General features: G+C 45.1%; 2 protein-coding genes across 7 annotated transcripts in view; both read right to left on the bottom strand.

The window, feature by feature from the left end:
- Window positions 1-1380: 1380 nt before the first annotated feature.
- Window positions 1381-8763, bottom strand: mecp2 (methyl CpG binding protein 2). The gene is made up of 6 exons (XM_037479004.2): window positions 8641-8763; window positions 5738-5894; window positions 5450-5661; window positions 5163-5356; window positions 4944-5080; window positions 1381-4286 (listed from the first exon to the last, which is right to left on the bottom strand). The coding sequence occupies exons 1-6, from the start codon at window positions 8670-8672 to the stop codon at window positions 2466-2468; spliced, it is 2553 nt and encodes an 850-aa protein (XP_037334901.2). The 5' UTR covers window positions 8673-8763; the 3' UTR covers window positions 1381-2465.
- A 1707-nt stretch (window positions 8764-10470) lies between these two features.
- cacna1fb (calcium channel, voltage-dependent, L type, alpha 1F subunit) overlaps window positions 10471-17886 on the bottom strand; it is a 37099-nt gene continuing 29683 nt past the window's right edge. For 2 of the 6 annotated variants that reach the window (XM_037478936.2, XM_037478940.2), the window contains 12 exons: window positions 16961-17062; window positions 16580-16710; window positions 16294-16422; window positions 16145-16202; window positions 15168-15354; window positions 13299-13409; window positions 13054-13190; window positions 12216-12328; window positions 11855-12074; window positions 11494-11550; window positions 11255-11355; window positions 10471-11139 (listed from right to left, as the gene is read on the bottom strand). In XM_037478936.2, coding sequence (XP_037334833.2) covers window positions 10894-11139; window positions 11255-11355; window positions 11494-11550; window positions 11855-12074; window positions 12216-12328; window positions 13054-13190; window positions 13299-13409; window positions 15168-15354; window positions 16145-16202; window positions 16294-16422; window positions 16580-16710; window positions 16961-17062 — 1592 coding nt within the window. In that variant the 3' untranslated portion in view covers window positions 10471-10893. The remainder of the gene's footprint in view (window positions 11140-11254; window positions 11356-11493; window positions 11551-11854; window positions 12075-12215; window positions 12329-13053; window positions 13191-13298; window positions 13410-15167; window positions 15355-16144; window positions 16203-16293; window positions 16423-16579; window positions 16711-16960; window positions 17063-17886) is intronic. The other 4 variants (XM_037478937.2, XM_037478941.2, XM_037478938.2 and 1 more) reach the window with 3 other exon arrangements.

Below are 17886 nucleotides of genomic sequence, written 5' to 3'. Positions count from 1 at the left end.
ATTCAATCCTAAAAGATGCATCAGAGCTGAAGCCCTGCCCCTTCTTGATGACCACCAGGGGCCTTCAAAATTAAGTGTCCATGAGGTGAATTACATGATTCATGTTTGTACTTTTAAAAGACATCCAAAACATTCACATCTTCGTAAAAGTGATCAAATACATGATTATTAACACAGAGTTGGGTACCAGATGTTCTCTCTGTGTCACTTTGTCTCTTCTCGATCAAAGACATAGGTTAGCTAGCTAGGCTGCTGTGGAACAGACTTTTAAAAGAACAATTCAAATGTAGATGACATTGTCATTGAAAAAATGACTGACTATGGGGGGGGGGCAGGACTTAACCTCTGAAACCTTTAAAGCCGCCCACTTTGTGGTGGAACTTCACAGTAGGTGAAAAACTTCTGTTGAACCTAAACAACTGATCAGGAGGTCATGTTCTCGGCCCGCTTCCTTCTCACTGCGTAAGTGAGGGTCGGAGGCCGAACAAACTGTTCCAGACATTCGACATTGGAGTAAAGCAGATGTTGGGTGTAAGAGGAAGAACCTGTAAGTGGAAGAACAACTGGATGAGTCTGAAGATAAAGGTTTTATAACGTAGTCCAGAAGTTTATGACCCGAAAGCTGTGTCCCATTTGGTCGGCTTCATCGTTCCTCATCGTTATTGTGGCTGCCACTAAGGACCGACCCTCCAGGGGGCGAGGGGGAGGACACGTCTGATCAATCCTATCCCATATCCCATCATGCCTTTGGGGCTGAATTCAAGTTCTAGAATGGAAGTACTAGAATTTACTTGAATATCTACCAATACAGACGTTATAGTGTATAACATTAAATCTTAGGAACCCATGTTGGGTTTTAAATACAGAAGATCTGAGAACAAACTCAGTCACGCTGCCCCCCCCCCCGCCGAATACAGCCCCTGCCTCAGACTGCCCCCTCTCATCTGAACCCCGCTGGGTCCAAAGTCTTTCCATGTACCAACACACATTTAGAACAAATACACAACAAGCAGCTCACGTTACCGGCAGCTCGTCTGTAGTTTAGTGAAAAGTCCCTTTAATGACTAGACTTTTACACGTAATACTTCATATTATAAACAGGAGTGGATCAGTTGTGAACCTAAAATCACTTTCTAAGTCATTAACAAACATTAGAATAAATACACAAAGAAACTGAACTTGGTGCTTTGATGTGTGATTATAACCTACTATGCATCTAGTTGTGTTTTATGGAGCATCAAGCTGAAGGAGAACCATGTGTGAGGTGACATTCAGCTTCTGTAGCTTTGACATATTCTGGAATATCTGAAGTTAGTTAAATTAGCTCATGTGCAAGAAATAAAGTCTGTGCATACAAGTTAATGAATGTGTTTGCTGAGGTGGTTTTTATTGACTGTATTGATTGAAGGATTGATTTCCTCTGCTTTCAGATTGCAATTTTACTTTTAGCTAAAAGTTTACCACTTAACACATTTTAATTTTAAATCACCAGAAAAGGTTCTTCTCTCAGCCTGAAATATGTCATGCTCCGGAGGAGCAGCAAATCGTCTAAAAATGTCATTTAATAAATAAATGAAGTTTACCTTTTGTATCTGCATTTTACAAGTTTGGGGGGTTTTAAGGCTTTTACTGTGAAGGGCAGCAGGTTGCTAGACCACAGGAGCGGCAGTGGAAAAGCTGATGACGCAAGCAGGAAGTCCCCCTGTAGGACAGACCGTCTCCTTTCAGAGAGCGCTTGGTTCAGTCTATGCGGACGTCAAAGACCCAGCCCAGGGAGACGACAAGGCTGTGTCCTCATGAGGATGCAGCCAACGAAATGAGACACAGACACTCCAAAGTGGGGTGAGTTCTTCTGGAAGAATAGGGAGACATTACAGCCCTCCATCTCTGATGGAACCAATTTAAGGTGCAAACTACCACTGCACGCCATCAGCCAGGAGGAGATATCAGCGGGTTCGAAGGTCAACTGATAACAATGCTGACTTCTACCGTAATAATCGGCCTCTCTCTTTGTCAGCAGGAGGTTGATGAGTAAAGGACCATCAGTTTAATAACTACAGAGTTTAAAGCTCTATAACGGATACACAGCAATAAACTATAAACATACTGAAAACAAAAACAAAACCGGATTTATATTTGGGAAGCAAAGTGGAGTAAAGTGTTGTTAAGCGTTTTAGGTCCAGACTCCTCCCCTCTCAGACTAGCAGGACACAACAGCTGCCTTTTGAATATATTTACACACACTTTTTAAACACGTTTTTTTTCTTCTTTTTTTCAGAAAAAGACAATTCCTGTCCTCCTGTTCCTCTCCAGAACCCCAGAGTCTCCAGGAGCTGCTACAGTCCCCCAGCTCTGCCTGACGTTAATCCTTTTCACTGAAACCGTGTGAAACCACTTAACTCCCCGCGGAGCGGCCCGATCAAGCTCCCCTCGTACCCAGCACTGACTCAGTCCGTCCCAACGGATCAGCTGACTTGCTCGCTCACGGCGGTTCGAGTCTCCACGGTCTCCTCCCGGCCGGGACAGGGGACCAGGTCTGGAAGGCCTTCTGCGACCCCGGCTGCTCCGGGAGGAGCGGATGGTGCAGGGCCGGTAGGCCTCAAAGTGCTGTTGGACCCCCTACCTCCTCCTTCTTCGACAACCTCTCTGGCTCCCAAGGCCGTGGCCGACTCGCCCCCCCCAAGGCCTTCCATGCGGTCCTCCCGGCTTCCCCGGCCGGCCCGTGTGGTACTTAGGTCCTGGGGCTGTTCGCTTTGGTTCCGCTGAGCCGAGCTGGGAGATGGTCGGTGAGGCCTGGTGAGCTGAGGGCGGGGCTGGGTTTGAATCTGATGGACGTGTGGTTGTGTCTGGGACTGGGGGGGCTGGTGGTAGGGAGACTGTCTGGGTTGTGGACTGTACTGAGTCTGGGATTGGTGTTGCAATGGCTGCCTTGTCTGAGGGTGATGCTGAGTGGGGCCTTGGGTCCTAGATTGGGATGGAGTTGGAGTTTGGGCTGGGGTCCTGCACTGGGGTTCATGCGGAGTTTGTGCCGCAGTTCGTGCTGGAGTAGTGGGCTGGGATCTGAGCTGCAGTTGATTCTGGAGTTGGGCCGTGGTCCTGGACTGGGCCTGAAGTTGAGGCAGCGGTTGGAGAGTGGTTGGAAACTGGGTTTGTGAATGTGGATGTCTCTTTTGGGGTGGATAAACCTGCAGGATGGATGGGGACTGGGATGGGGGCGACTGGGGCGGTGCGTGCTGAGCCGAGGGCTGGGTGTGGTGCTGAGCAGGCGGGGGGGTGGGCTGCGAATGGGCTCTCTGATGGCAGGCCAGGGTCTGACTCTGGATTTGGGATGGAGGGGGTTGGGACCGTGGCTGGGGCAGGACGTGCCTGGTAGGAGGGGACTGGCTTCCTGGGTACCGAGGCTGGTCTTTGAGCTGACTGGCGGACTGGATCTTGGGATGCTGCTGTGAACGGGGGGGCGGTTGGTGCCGTGGTTGAGGGCGTGAAGGCAGAGTGTCTGGCGAGGTCTGAGGGTGAGTGTGTGGCTTGTCCTTGGGCCTGGACTGGCCAGAGGGCGGAGGGGGCGGATGAGGCTGGTCTAACGTGGAGGCGGAGGAATGTTGGTGGCGATGGTGGTGGTGGTGGTGGTGTTTGTGAGGCGGCCGCTCCTTCCGTTTGTGGCTTTTAGATGGGGCAATGCTACTGCTGCTACTTATTCCTCCTCCTTCTCCTCCCTTATCTACAATGTCTTCCTCCACTTCCTCTCCTCTGCTTCCTCCTTCTCCTACTCCTGTTTTCTCCTTGTGCTTCCTCCCTTTGTGCACCTTGAGTCCATGCGACTGGCTTTCATCTGAAGCCAATTGTAATTGGCTTTGCTCTGAGGTGGGCGGAGGTGCTGGGATCAGACTTCCCTCCTCTCTACCAGCCTCCCCCTCTCCGGCGACTCTCCTTTCGGTCTTTGTGTTGGTGGCCGGAGTCCCAGCGCACTCCGCCTCCTCTACCGTCTCCCTAGTTTTACGCTTCTTGATCGGCAGGGCGGTTTCCTGGACGACCAGTTTGGCGGAGGACTCCTTGGCCACTTGACGTTTGGCCTCCATGGCTAAAATGGCTCCTGCAGCATAGCCCCCAGCTGTTGACGTGGACGCAGTTGGGGGGGGAGACGCCGTGGCAGCCACCGATGACGTCAAGACAGCGGTCGGTTTCCTTCCCCGTTTCTTGGGGGTGGTCGGCGGTTGAGGCGGAAAATCCTGCTCCGACTTCCTCTTCCTTCCGGGACGGGCCTTGGGCGCAGGAGCAGGAGACCCCACCTAAGGAGAAATCACCACATTAACAAGTGGCATCTCCATTGGTACTGCATTTTAGAGAGAGATCACAGACAGAATGCACATGCACCAACGGGTCCGAGGTCTTCTACACGTTGACTGGACCTACTTGCAAGAGCAAGAGTTCATGCCATCCCCTAAAGGCTGATAAGTTCCGTCTCTTTCCTAAATCCTAACCCTACGTACTGGAAGTCTGTTCCCCAATAAACCCCTTGAGACTGTTCTCTTTGCTTGTTCTGACTCTGAAGACACACATTCTCAGCTACAAGTTAGGATGTACTGTATCGGTCTACCAGATGTTTATCAGTTGGTAACTATTCTGTAAAAGTGATCACTCATAAAGTATTCTGCTACCAGGTGCAACAGTCCAGTCAGCTACTTCCTGTTCCTGTCGCCCAGCTCTAGGTGAAAAGTACATTTTTTAGAGGAGCAAACCTCACACTCGAGAGGCGGTGATCTGGAGGTGAGGTGATTGGTTAAAAATGATCATTTGAATTGGATTAGAAAGTATTGACATCAAAAAGAATATTACTGAAGTAATATTGTTCTCTAGGATTTTCTTGGTTCTTCTTATTTCGTCTGAGGAATTTGCTGGTTGAAGGTGCATTTGGACCATCATGTTCTCTCGTGGTGGACTCGTACCTTTGAAGCTGCAGCGGCGGAGCCAGTGGAAGACTCTGCCTTGCCAAAGGGCATTTTGACTAGCAGTTTGCCCGGAGTTTTCTCCAACATGCGTTTCATGGCCACGCCTTCCGTAGCCTGCCGGATCTTCCCGCTGCCTGGGAAACGAGAGACATGTGAGCTCCACGCAGTGAGTCCAACTAAACACGTTACTTCTTTAAATGCAAGTTCTACGTTTACCTTTGGGCCTCCCGCGGCCTCGCCCCGATGGTTTTGCCACACTGGCTTTCTTGGTGGGGCGCTTCTCACGCCTTGACGGGCTTCCACGTCCTGTGACTGTGAAATCGAAGTCGTTAGGGTCTGTGGTCGTGTCGCAGACTTTCTGGAAGTAGGCGATGAGTTCGACCTTGGAACGAAACGCTTTTCCCTCCGAGCTGAGGGAGGAGAATAAAAACCGTTCACCTGACCACCTAACTCGCCTGACCATAGAGAACCGGCACAACGGACAGAAGGTGGATTGGGCTCACTTGATGAGGTAGACGTCAAACTTTCCCGCCGAGCGGCCAGACTTCCTTTGCTTGAGTTTGCGGGTCCAGCCCTCGGGCAGCGACGGGTCGTCGTACAGCGGCCCGCGGTCCCGTATGATGGAGCGCCGCTGCCTGGGGGAACCTGACGCAGACTCGCCGTCTTCTGCCAACTCAGCCTCGGGCTCCGAGGGGCCTGCCACCGGCTCTGAGGCCTTAAAAGAGTAACTTGTTTGTTAAAGATATAAAATCCAGGACGCATCTTTACCTGATCTCTGCCGTTACACTCGCCTGGGTCTCTGGCTCCATCCCTGACTGCAGCACGGCGGCGGTCTCTGCCCCCCTATTGGCATGGCGACGCTCCCTGCGGGCCTTCTTGGCCTTGATGTGGAACCCGTCTCTCCCTACAGAGGGAGGCAGGTCGACGGGTTCTTCCTCACCCTCCTCCCTGTGGAAGAAGTAATGACGTCACACCCGTTAGCGACACAACTATTACATTACTGATGACATCACAGGGTTTGAGCTGTGTAGCGCTTTGTTTACATGTATGTAAACATTGTCAGTCAAGAACATTAAGAGAATGCTTGTCATTTTACTCAGACTTTATTCATGTATCTACATCGAACTCAGACTCAAACAAAGATGGCAACAGGTGGTAATTTGTTAAAAAAAAAAACATAGGAGATAACCACGGCCCAGAGGACACAACCCCGACCAATGAGAGGAAACAACTAGGGCTGAAACAACAAATCAATAAAAATTGATTATTAAAAATGTTGGCAACGAATTTCATTATTGATTTGTTGTGTCGCGCAATTATTACGACACTGAATGAGTCGGGGAGATGAGCGCATAACAAAAGAAAAGGTAGAGGAAAGAGCAGAGGCCCACGGTGTGCGAGCATTTCCCACCAAATACACTAAAACAAGTGGGTCAATTGCAAAATATGCAAAATCAACATGACACGGCACGAGAGCACCATGATGATTCAGCACTTCAAACGAAAGCATGTTGGCGTCCTACTTCTGTTCCTTTTTGAAGTGAAGAACAAGCCTTCAGCAGCTCTTCTTCTCCTCGTTGACAGCTTGAAGAGCTAGCGTTAGCTCGCCAATAACAGCAGTAAAGCAGGGGTCTATAGGTTGTTTTGTTCAGGGACTTACCGGTTTGTGGACTTTCTGAAGATTTTTGCACCGTGAATTTCAGTTCTGTTTTAGAACGAAGGGTTGGAAATGAATGTTTTTTTATTTGAATAATCAAAAAAAGAATAAACTATCAAAATAATAGTTGCAGCCCTAGAAGCAACCACAAGTCATGAGACCTCCAGTGGAGGAGATAAGCATGAACCCTAGTTAATAGTGAAAAGTCACTTTAACGACTACACTTTTTATATAGTTCAAATCTCAATTTCCGAACAGAACTGGATCAAAGGGAGCTCAGGCAGACAAGTTAGGAACCTGAAATATCACTTAGATCACCTTCTAAGTCAGTAGCGTCAAAGAAACTGAACTTGCGTTTTCCTTTTGTTGTGTGATTATAAACTAACTTTACAGTTAGTTGTGTTTTATGGAGCAGGAGGAAGCATCAAGCTGAAAGTGAACCATGTGTGTTGACGTTAAGCTGCTGTACCGTGGACATATTCTGTAATATCTTAAGTTACAGTTAAAATAGCTTGTATCCTATGCAACTTGCAAACAAGTTAATAAATGTGTTTGCTGTTGTGGTTTTTGTTGAAAACATTGATGGTATCTCCTCAGCCTTAAGATTGCAATATTACTTTAATAATGTAATTACTTTCAGCTAAAGTATTATAAATGAACTGATTTAATTTTAATTTAAAATAACTGGAAAATGTTCTTCTCTCTCAGCCTGAAATATATCATGCGAGGGAGGAGAAGCATATTTTCCTAAATTAAATGAAATAGGGAAGATAACCTATCTATCTGTACATTTTTTTTACTGTCAAGCGCAGCAGGTTGCTAGGCAACGGGAGGAGGTAAAGCTGATGACGCAAGCAGGAAGTCCCCCCCGTAGGACAGAGCGTCCCATGTCAGAGAGCACACGGTTCAGCCCATGCGGTTCTTGGAGCCCAGGTCTACAAAGGCTGCTACAAGGATGCAGCCTAGGGAATTGAGATACAGCTTTAGAGGAAGAGACACCCACGAGCCATGAGACCTACTTCAGAGGAAGCATGCATGAGACCTTCAGAGGAGACAACCACAAGCCATGAGACCTTTACAGGGAGTAGCGGCAAGGGACCATGAGACCTTCAGAGGAATAGACAACTAGGAACAAGGAGACCTTCTGAGGAGGAGGAGAGAACCACGGGCCATGAAACCTTTCGAAGATACAACCAGGAGGGATGAGACCTCGAGCCATGAGACCTTAATCAGAGGAGGAAACAACCTCGAGCAATAAGACCTTCAGAGGAGAAGGCGACAACCACAACCATGAGACCTTCCTTAAAGGAGACAATCACAAGCCATGAGACTATCTGATGAGATCACCAGAAACCATTAGACATTCGAAGGAGAAGACAACCAAGAGCCCTGAGACCTTGTTAAGAGGAGACAACCATAAGCTATGAGATCTTCTTAGTTAACGTAACATATATCATCAAAATACACACACGTGTATGTAAGTGTGTCTTTGAGTGTGTGTGTGTGTGTGTGTGTGTGTGTGTGTGTAAAACGGACGGGGGGGGGGGGGGTTCTGTTTGTATTTGTACACATGTATCAGTGTCTACATGTCTGGTTGTGTGTCTGTGGAGGAAGGGTGGGGGTTAACCCGGGTCAGTGAGCACCAGTACTCCAAACACTCCAATGACAACATTCTGTGATGCTAACGGTAGCAAGTAGCCTGTTAGCTCGCAGCTCATCCTCCGGAGACAGAAAGATGCGCCAGCGTGCAGGCAGACACCTCGCAGCCGACGCGCGGCCTGTTTTCTCCGGGAAGCAGCGCGAGGGTCCGAGCGGCCCGGAGGGGAAGGGACGGTGGGCTGGAGGCTAACGCAGCCGCAGCAGCTAAAGTACAGACTTAGCAGTAAGTTGGTGACGTATTCCAGCTAAACCAGCTCTGCCGAGACGGGCCGGGGAAGAAACCAACCCACTTTTACTTCAATAAAATGCACGACACAAAACAGTCGGAGGCGGCAGCGGAGCTTTATCGTAGGACAAAATGTGAAAGAAAACACTTACAGTCTCTCCTCTCCGCTCTCCACGGCAGCCATTTTTATTTAAATGAATATTTTTTTATTAAAAAAAGCCTCCAAACATCTCAGCTCCCTCCTGCTGCACCCCGCCCCCAGACTCCATTTCCAACCGCCGTTAGGATTTAAAGTATCGCGAGATCGGTGCAAAGCTGAGGTCCCATACTTACCCAACGGCATGAGCGCAAGGGCGCCGTAGTCCCGCGAGATGTGAGTTTCTCGGTCACATTGAGGCGTTTAGGAAAGCTGTGAAGTCTACAAAAAATATGTGTTGAACTGAGATGAAATTCAAGTCGTTAATACAAAAAACGGAATGAAAATTTAGGATCAAACAATTAGTTAGAAAAACATGTCAACTAAAATATTTGAATGATTCATTTAAAATAGAATGAATAATGTAAAAAGTGAAAATAGTGATAAAAAAAGAATTAGCTATTGTGTCAATGCTTGTCTGAATGTCTTTGGTGCTTTTATTTTGTAGAAAGTGGCAGATGTTCTTTTGTAATTGTCGTAAAAAAAAAATCTTCCAAAGCATCTAAATTCGGTTCAAAAGTTCAAAAAACTCAAAGACTCAAAGAAAAAGTAGTAGAACAAGAGAAAAGATCAGCAGGAAGTCTAGAAAAATGTCATAAAGTGTTCCTGTTTCACAATAAAACCCCAACTTGTGTGTAAGTGTGTCTTTGAGTGTGCGAGGATTCTGTTTGTATTTAGAATTAACTCATTCTAATGTCAGGAGGTCCTTCAATTATTTACGCATGCCCTTATTAGTTTATTGATTAATTTATTATTTCTTTTTTTGATCTATTAAATAATGTATTTAGTCAAGTATTCATTCATTAACATAACTAATACTTTTACTATTACAATACATTTTGTATTCAGTAACTTTATTTTCAGATGAAGTATTCTCTGAATGTTGGATGTTTTAGTTTCAGTTCTTCGAAGTAGAATATTTCATATATGTGAAGTTCTATATATGTGATTACACTAAATAGTGGCCCATGTTTTACATGCATATGTAAACTGCATAGTGTTTTATAGTTCTAATACTCCATAAAGTATAATGTAAATCCATGTATATACATATACATCATGAGGTAGAAGGTTCTGCACATATACTTATACTACTACTATAATGTACTATGTTCTATAAGCATAATTATACTAAATGAAGTACGTTCTACATAAACTGATAATACATAAGGTGCTTTTGTCTTTCCATGTACTTATACTTACTGAAGTACTATGTTTTTACTTATATTCATATTACTTAAAGTACTATGTTCTTTATGTATAATAATACTAGATGAAGTTCTATGTTCTATTCTTGTAAATTATACCACATCATTTTGAAGATCATAGTACTTTATCTAATATAAGTACTTCTAACACATAAAGTAGGATTTCTTTTTTGTATAACTATACCACATATATTGATATGTGCTTTACGTAAACCTATCCCACATAAAGAACTTGGTTCTTTGCGTACTTAACCCTATATCATTGTTCTGTCATCTCTTGAAATCTTCATCAGCTGATCAACTCGGATGTAAACAAACGCCGGGGCTGATGGGAAATGGGTGTTACACAAGTTGACATATTGATGTTCAACATTGTGAGTGTTTCTGTGGATCCAAACTAACCCTTTATTTCACACACACTTTTTTTTCAGAATGTGAAGGGGATGGTAATATAATTATAATTATTATTAAGCCCTTAACTTCTAAGATACTGTCTGAACCGTGAGGAAGAAAGAAGAAGAAAAGACAGACACATCAACAAAAAAAGAAAAGATCAAACTCTCGTTAAAAAAAGTCTATTCAGTTCATGGTTGTTTATGAGAATAAAAACACATCAATCAAAATCACACTCCAAACACAATTGACCGTAGACTTTCCTTAATTTAACAATAAAAACTGTCATACATGAAACATTGAAACAAACTGAAAATACAGCAGTGATATGTGTTAGCTTTAGCTGTAGCTAAGCTAGCTCCACTGATATAGCCTCCATGGTTTGTCACTAATAAAAGTTGCCGTCGTACAGTAACTGTTATGCTGTGCAGCATAGCTACAGTCACCACGGTGAGTGCGTCCCTTCTACTGGTGGCCATTTTCCTCTGTTCTTCCCCAATGTCGTCATTTTGTTAAACGCCCTCCTATCGAGCCGGTCGATCGAGCAGGTCGATCGATCGGTCGGACGGCGCCCCCTCTCAAGTCTCGTCTCTGATTGGTTGGGAGTCTCAGAACGACGTCACGCAGGTCATCTCATCAGCCAGCTCATCCTCATCATGGCCCGTCCTGATTGGCTCCTCGTCGCTGTAGAGCGCAGCAGGGTCGGCGAGCAGAGCCGGGCTGCCCAGCAGGTCACTGGCCGCCGACTCCATTTCGTCCACCGTCATGTGACACGCGTCGGCAATCTCACGCTTGGCAAATGCCACGAACTTCGGATCCCGAGCGTAGAGGCCGAGCCCCTCGGATATGAGAACCTGCGGAGTAAAGTGCGAGGGATTTCGTGATCGCGATTGATCTGTTGGTTATTGATCTGGTAGCTATCGCTCTGGATGCTATTGATGTGGTAGCTAATAATTTGCCCCTTCTTACCGCCTCCACCAGGCTGTCCGCTGATCCTCGCTTTTCTGTCAGCTGAGCGCCGAGCTGGGAGGGAACTCTGAGGGTGGTGTAGGCTTTGTAGGGGGGTGGAGCTACAAGGAAGGTCACATGACACATTCACGTACAGAACGATGACCTCAGAGGCTATTAGCCACATAGTACCTAATGCTAGCATTCTATATATTCATTAAATAAGTATTGCATACTAACGTATAATGAATCCTTCCTACCTGATGTCCCTGCAGGGCCACCGTACCAGGCCGGTGCTGCACCTGTTATATTGACACCTGATGGATGAAAGAGTTTAGAGCTCATTGTACCTTTTTGTCAGTATCGGTACTTTATGCTTTGTAAGCTTCGGATAAAGTCTGTTGATAGCATAGAGCCTACTGTTAGCATAGAGCCTATGTTAGCAGAGAGGCTATTGTTAGCATAGAGCCTATGTTAGCAGAGAGGCTGTTAGCATAGAACCTATGTTAGCAGAGAGGCTGTTGTTAGCATAGAGCCTATGTTAGCAGAGAGGCTGTTGTTAGCATAGAGCCTACTATAACGAGTAGGCTTCAGGGACATGAAACAGCTCAGTCTCCTCACCTCTTTCTGCACCTCCCGTCTTCCCCTCTCGTACTTCTCGTCCTCCTCCGCCTCCTCGTCGTCCTCCTACCCCCCATGGTGGGCTGCCCTCCTCTTCCACCAGGATGAGAGGAGCGTATAGGAGACGACCGCGGCGAGGACAAGGGTTTGCCCAGGAGGCCGAGGAAGCTGCAGAGGAGCGACCGGATGAGTGACGAGACTCATAACTGCTTAATGTCTGCTGAGGAAGAGGAGGCGAGGAGGAGATAAGTAGGGGGGAATGGGGGAAGGGAGGAGAGGAAGAGGATGGTTACCTGTGTGTGTTACCTCTGTGTGTTTGTGTGTTGCCTGTGTGTGCATGTTTTGTCTCTGTGTGTGTTACCTGTGTTCGTGTGCGGCGGGGGGGGGAGGTGGGGTGGTATGTTCCTGGGATCGGGAGGTCGTCACTGCTGCCTTGTCTCCTCAAACACTGGATGTTGAATGACGGCTTCCGACCTTCCAGGGGGCAACGAAACAAACGCACCCACTATAAAAACTATACTTATTACACAATAATTGAAGACATAAAATACGTACATCTAATCTGATTTAACTTCATTCTATTTTGTAGAACGATAACGTAAGATTAAAAAATGATGAAATGTGCTGAAACTCTAATCTCTTCTAATCATCGGGTAAAATCTCATCCAGAATGCAGCAGCTCGACTGGTCTTCAACCTTCCTAAATTCTTCCACAATGCTCCACTCCTCCTCACTTCACTGGTTACCAGTGGCCGCACGTTCAAAACATTGGTTCTCACATACCATGCTGTGAATGGATCGGGTCCAACCTACATCCAGGACATGGTGAAACCCTACATCCCAACCTACACACTCCGCTCTGCATGAAGCTGCTTCGTGACTCTTTGCTGTCCTGCTCCTAAATGGTGTAAGGAGCTCTCCGATGACATCAGGACTGCAGAGAGCCTCTACATCTTCCGCCCAAAACTCAAGACACACCTCTTTAGACTCTACCTTGACTAAAACACTAACCGTAAACCGTAGCACTAACAAATCATAGCACTTAAGTTGTACTTATAATGGGACTTTTCTATAACATGTTTTGAAACTGCTTATTTGAAAACAATTGTACTTTCTTGTTACTTGTTCTTCTGAGTTTGTATCTCTATGTGGAAATGCACGTCAGCTAAATGACATGTAATGTAATATAATGTAAAAACCTGTGGGCGTGGCAGGAAGTAGGCGTCTCCGGGTCGTCCTCATGGCCTCGCTGTAACCGTTACCATAGTTACCATCAGAGTAGGGTGCGTGGCCATCGTAGTGATCTCTGTACTGAGGAGGCTCGTCCGGGTAATGTCTGCAAGAACACACACACACACACACATACAAATAAACACACACACAGACACACACACACACAGACACATATGTGTCTATCTGTATCCGTAGCTGTCTCTGTGCCTACCTGTCTCTGGAGCTGATGCTGTCGTTGTCCTCCTCCCTGCTGTAGTAGCCTTGTTCTCCGTACGTCTCCACGTCTCCGTTCCTCCAGTATCGGTCCCTTGAGTCTCTCCTGCTGAGTAAAACGATGTGATTCGTTACATATGACCACTAGAGGCTTCAGGGCAGTGGCGGTTGGTGGATTTTTATTTTGGTAGGGCCAGCCAATCAGTTTCAGTAAACAGTAAACATCCCAGAATGATTTAATGCAAAAGGGTATTAAACACACATCATTATTTTGCAGTTAAATACAATTATTCCAACAGTTTAACGTAATATCCAGTGAGCATTTTTTGGTTGAAAAGACATTGCAAAAATGGTTTAACGGTTTTCTCAACGTCTATTCATAGACGTTTTCAACAAATTATTATTTTGTTCAACCCAAAATAAAAATTAAGCCTCAGGGAGCTTTACAGTCTGCAAACATGCAAAATCCTGTCCCAAAACCATCACATCGGCACAGGTAAAACTCCCTTTATAAAGGGTAGCATTCACCCCCCCCTGTCAGCCGTAGTAATACCAGCATCAATGTCCAAGCGCGTTATAACCAGCTGCTAACATCGCTAACGAGGTGTCTTGCTAGCGGCTAAACTTAGTGAAACCTCTTACTTTGTTTATGACAAACCAGCAAGTCAACGTGATGCGATCCGCGCCACAGATGCACCATTTAACATCTGTGAGGTCGGAGATGAACCAGCGTGGATTGTTTCTTTAGCGTGAGACATTGGATGTGTGGCCTGAGTGTGTGTGAAAACTTTGCTAACACTCAAACATCAAGTGCAACACGAGACAAAGCAAGACAGCAAATAAGTTACTGAATTGTCAGCAGAAATATAAACATGCAAAATAATCTACAATTTCACTCATGTGGGCCTATGCGATCATGAGGTCAGAATGCACACAAAATGGTACCAAATAATACACACTTGATGCAATTTTCATTGTCGTTTTTCAATAAAGGGGAGAAATTGCCCTTTAATTATGTGTCCATTTTTAATGTACACAACCCACATAGCTTTAGTTTTTTTTCACCTCAGACACATCTGTAAAATTATGTAATTCATACTTATGGAATAACGATGTAGTCATATAGTCCGATACGGACAATAGGCCTATATAGCCGTGTATAATCAATGCTATGATTTTACCATGTCGTTTTCATTAATATTGTGCTGTGGGCTAATACTTATATGAATGCCATTTGTTAAGTGTTCAAAAAGCTGGGCAGGAACAAGCTGGTAAAGAAGGGAACCTTACAGATGTTTTATTTATTACTATCATAGATAAATATTCCAGTATCTTATTTGTATCGTATCGAAAAGTATCGAGTATCGAAATATTTTGGTATCGTGACAACTAGGGTTGGATGGTGTACCAGTACTAGAAAGGTACCACGGTACCCTTATGTTTAAAACGGTACGGTTCTGACTATTTTTAGTACCGGTACTTTATTAAAAAATCTCCCTGTCCGGCTGCCTGCACGCATTGACTGGGTGGGCGGGGCTACCAGCTCTCACGCGTGCAACAGGCAGCTGTCACTCACAGAGTCATGTCAGGGGAGACATGCCAGGTGCAGGAGCTGCTGCCGAGTCCGACCGTCCTCGGCGTATTGAAATAGAGATGCCAGAAGTGACATCTGGAAGTACTTCGGCTACAAAGCGGACTGCGACGGAAAGCCCGTCGACACACAAAGACCCGTCTGCATAACTTGCCAGTGGTATCGTATCGAAAAGTATCGAGTATCGAAATATTTTGGCAGGTATAGTATCAAAGTCATCATTTTGGTACCGTGACAACCCTACTTCAGTGACGATAGGACTATCTGTACTAGTACCTTGAGTGTCTCTTCTTCTCTCCGTTCCTTCGCCTCTGATGATGAAGGTTGACAGAACACCTGTCCGCGTCTCCACGGCGACGACGTTGGTCAAGCTCGCCGCAGTTTGTTGTCTTAATGACTGAGCCGACCCGGTGGATCAGACCTCCGTTAGAGACCCCGCCCTCTGCCGCCAGACCACAGGGACCTTCAGGAGAAAAGGTAATGTTAGAGAACACCTGCTCCCCTAGTCAGGTTAACCAGTACCATGAGAGTCAAATTTTGATGTAGTTTTTTTAACCTTGTTGATTTTATAATGGACCATGCTAACCCGACCAGGATGTGTCCTTCAACTCTCATCTAAAGAAGACTTCAAGGACTGCCTTTTTTCATCTACGTAATGTATTAATCAGGAACTTCCTGTCTCAGTGATGCAGAAAAACTAGTTCATGCATTTGTTGCTTCTAGACTGGATTACTATAATGCTTTGTTATCAGGCTGCTCTTGTAAATCGCTTAAACCTCTCCAGTTGATTCAGAATGCTGCAGCACGTGTATTAACAAGAACTAAGAAATGGGATCATATAACTCCTGTATTAACTTATTAACTTATTTTTCCTGTGCCGATGTGAGGGTTTCGGGACAGAGGATGTTGCATGTGTACAGACTGTAAAGCCCTCTGAGGCACAATTGTAATTTGCGATTTTGGAAATGAATTGAATTAACTGTCAAGCTTTAAAAGACAACTAACGTGTCTGTGACTCACTCTCAACAAATCAGAATGCTGGATTTCATCAACCCGTGTTATAAAATACTTTCAACTTTCAGTTGAGTAACTATATTAAGATGAATTCGTAATTACATTAACGTGTGATATTTTTTTTCTTCTCCAAATATTATACTAAGTATTTTGTTCCTCTGATGTCTGATGATGAATGCTATCCAAGGTAACATGGCGTTATTTGTCCGAGCCAAGGAAATGTGTAGTCACATGATTACCAGTGGATGTGGCCAATACAGAACCTCGGCGTTCTTGCTCTGGTCCAACGCTGTCACTCTGCAGAGACAAATCAGCTGTTTAGGGACAGAGAGACAGACATACAGAAAGAGAGAGAAACAAAAAGAGGAGGAAAAAAAGAAAGACAGACTTGGTACACCTCCTCCTGTAGCTCCTCGTCCTCAATCACAACCTCGTCATCGTCCTGCAGGTCCTCGTTCAGAGCCAAACGCATCTCTGGACCCAGGTCCTGAAGAGTCTTTAGTCCGGCTTTACACAGCTGCAAAACACACACACACGCACACACAAACACAGCCACACACAAACACACACACACACACAGATGTTTTGGATACAACATGTTGTTCACTTGGAGTCCACTAGGGGCATCACTACTGCATTATGGACCTCTGTAGTATTTGAGAAATGGAACGGACCTGAACAGCCGATGGGTTGGTGGTGTCAGATTCTCCGGCTAGGTCTCCCTTCTCTTTCCTCTTCCTGAACTTTCTGAAGTAATCCTGAATCAGGAATGTTGCATAAAACTTCCCGACTGTGACTTCCTCCTCTGCGGAATGACATAGAGCCCAGTCAGCAGCTCGCAGTATTCACCCAAGTACTAGTGGTACCTGTTGTACTCTCTGTAGTAAATATATTGAGTGGTGTTCTTGTAGTATAAGTGGTCGATCCACTGTAGTACCCAGGGTTTAGTGTAATGGTAGTATTGGTTGTACTAGTATCAGTATAAGAACAAGTATGCAGTGTCTGTAGTACTCATATTGATTGTTGTAGTACTATTAGTAGAGTGGTAATAGTACCTTCGTGTGGTGGTATTACTTCATCCAGTAGCTTTGGTTTCATTCTCTTCCAGATCTTTTTGATGATCCCCCTCAGCTCCTCGTTCTCCTGGTCAGGGTTGCCTAGCAAAAGCATGCAGATATGGATTATGATAACGATCACTGTTCATTTCAATGAGCAGTTACTGAAGGGAAGCTGTGACATATTGGACTACCATGAACGTCATACTAATGAGCCAACATACTAACATACAAATATAACATACTAATATACTAACACACTACCATTGTAGCGTACTAATATACTCAGATAATAACATACCAATATACTAACATGCTACCACACTTATATACTAGAATAGTAACTTACTAACATAGCAATACTAACAAACCACAATACTAAAAAAACACTATGCTACCATACAACCGTACTAACAAACTAACATACTACCATAGTACTATACTAACACTATGGAAGTAAATCGGTGTTGAAATAAAAAGCGGATTGAATTCCTAGCACTGAATATTTATGCATTGCAATTATGTACCTTCAAAATTAAAACACTGGAAAAAATTCAACCTAAAAAAAATTACCGTTAAAATATTCAGCCGAAAAAAAATCATGGTTACAATATTCAGCCCAAAAAATTCAGCCGCAAAAACACCAACATCCGGGACACTAAGGAAGAGCAATCGATTCTAGATTCAAGATCAGGAGCGTGCGTCAAGCAAAAGGAGCGAGCACCCAATACACCTTGGGCTTCGGATTGTAGCCATGTCCAATAATAACGGGGCTATAATAATGGGGCACTCTGCTTTCAATTGATTCTATTTCACGTCGACCTCCTCTATTACTACGTCAAGTTACATAAAATCTTACAGTGTACTTTTTGAGATACTTGAAGGCAAAGTTAGCAATATTGCCATTATATTCGCCTTTTGTCAAT

Source organism: Pungitius pungitius, chromosome 1, assembly GCF_949316345.1.
Source record: "Pungitius pungitius chromosome 1, fPunPun2.1, whole genome shotgun sequence".
Classification (NCBI taxonomy): domain Eukaryota; kingdom Metazoa; phylum Chordata; class Actinopteri; order Perciformes; family Gasterosteidae; genus Pungitius; species Pungitius pungitius.
This window is presented reverse-complemented; position numbering and strand designations above follow the sequence as displayed.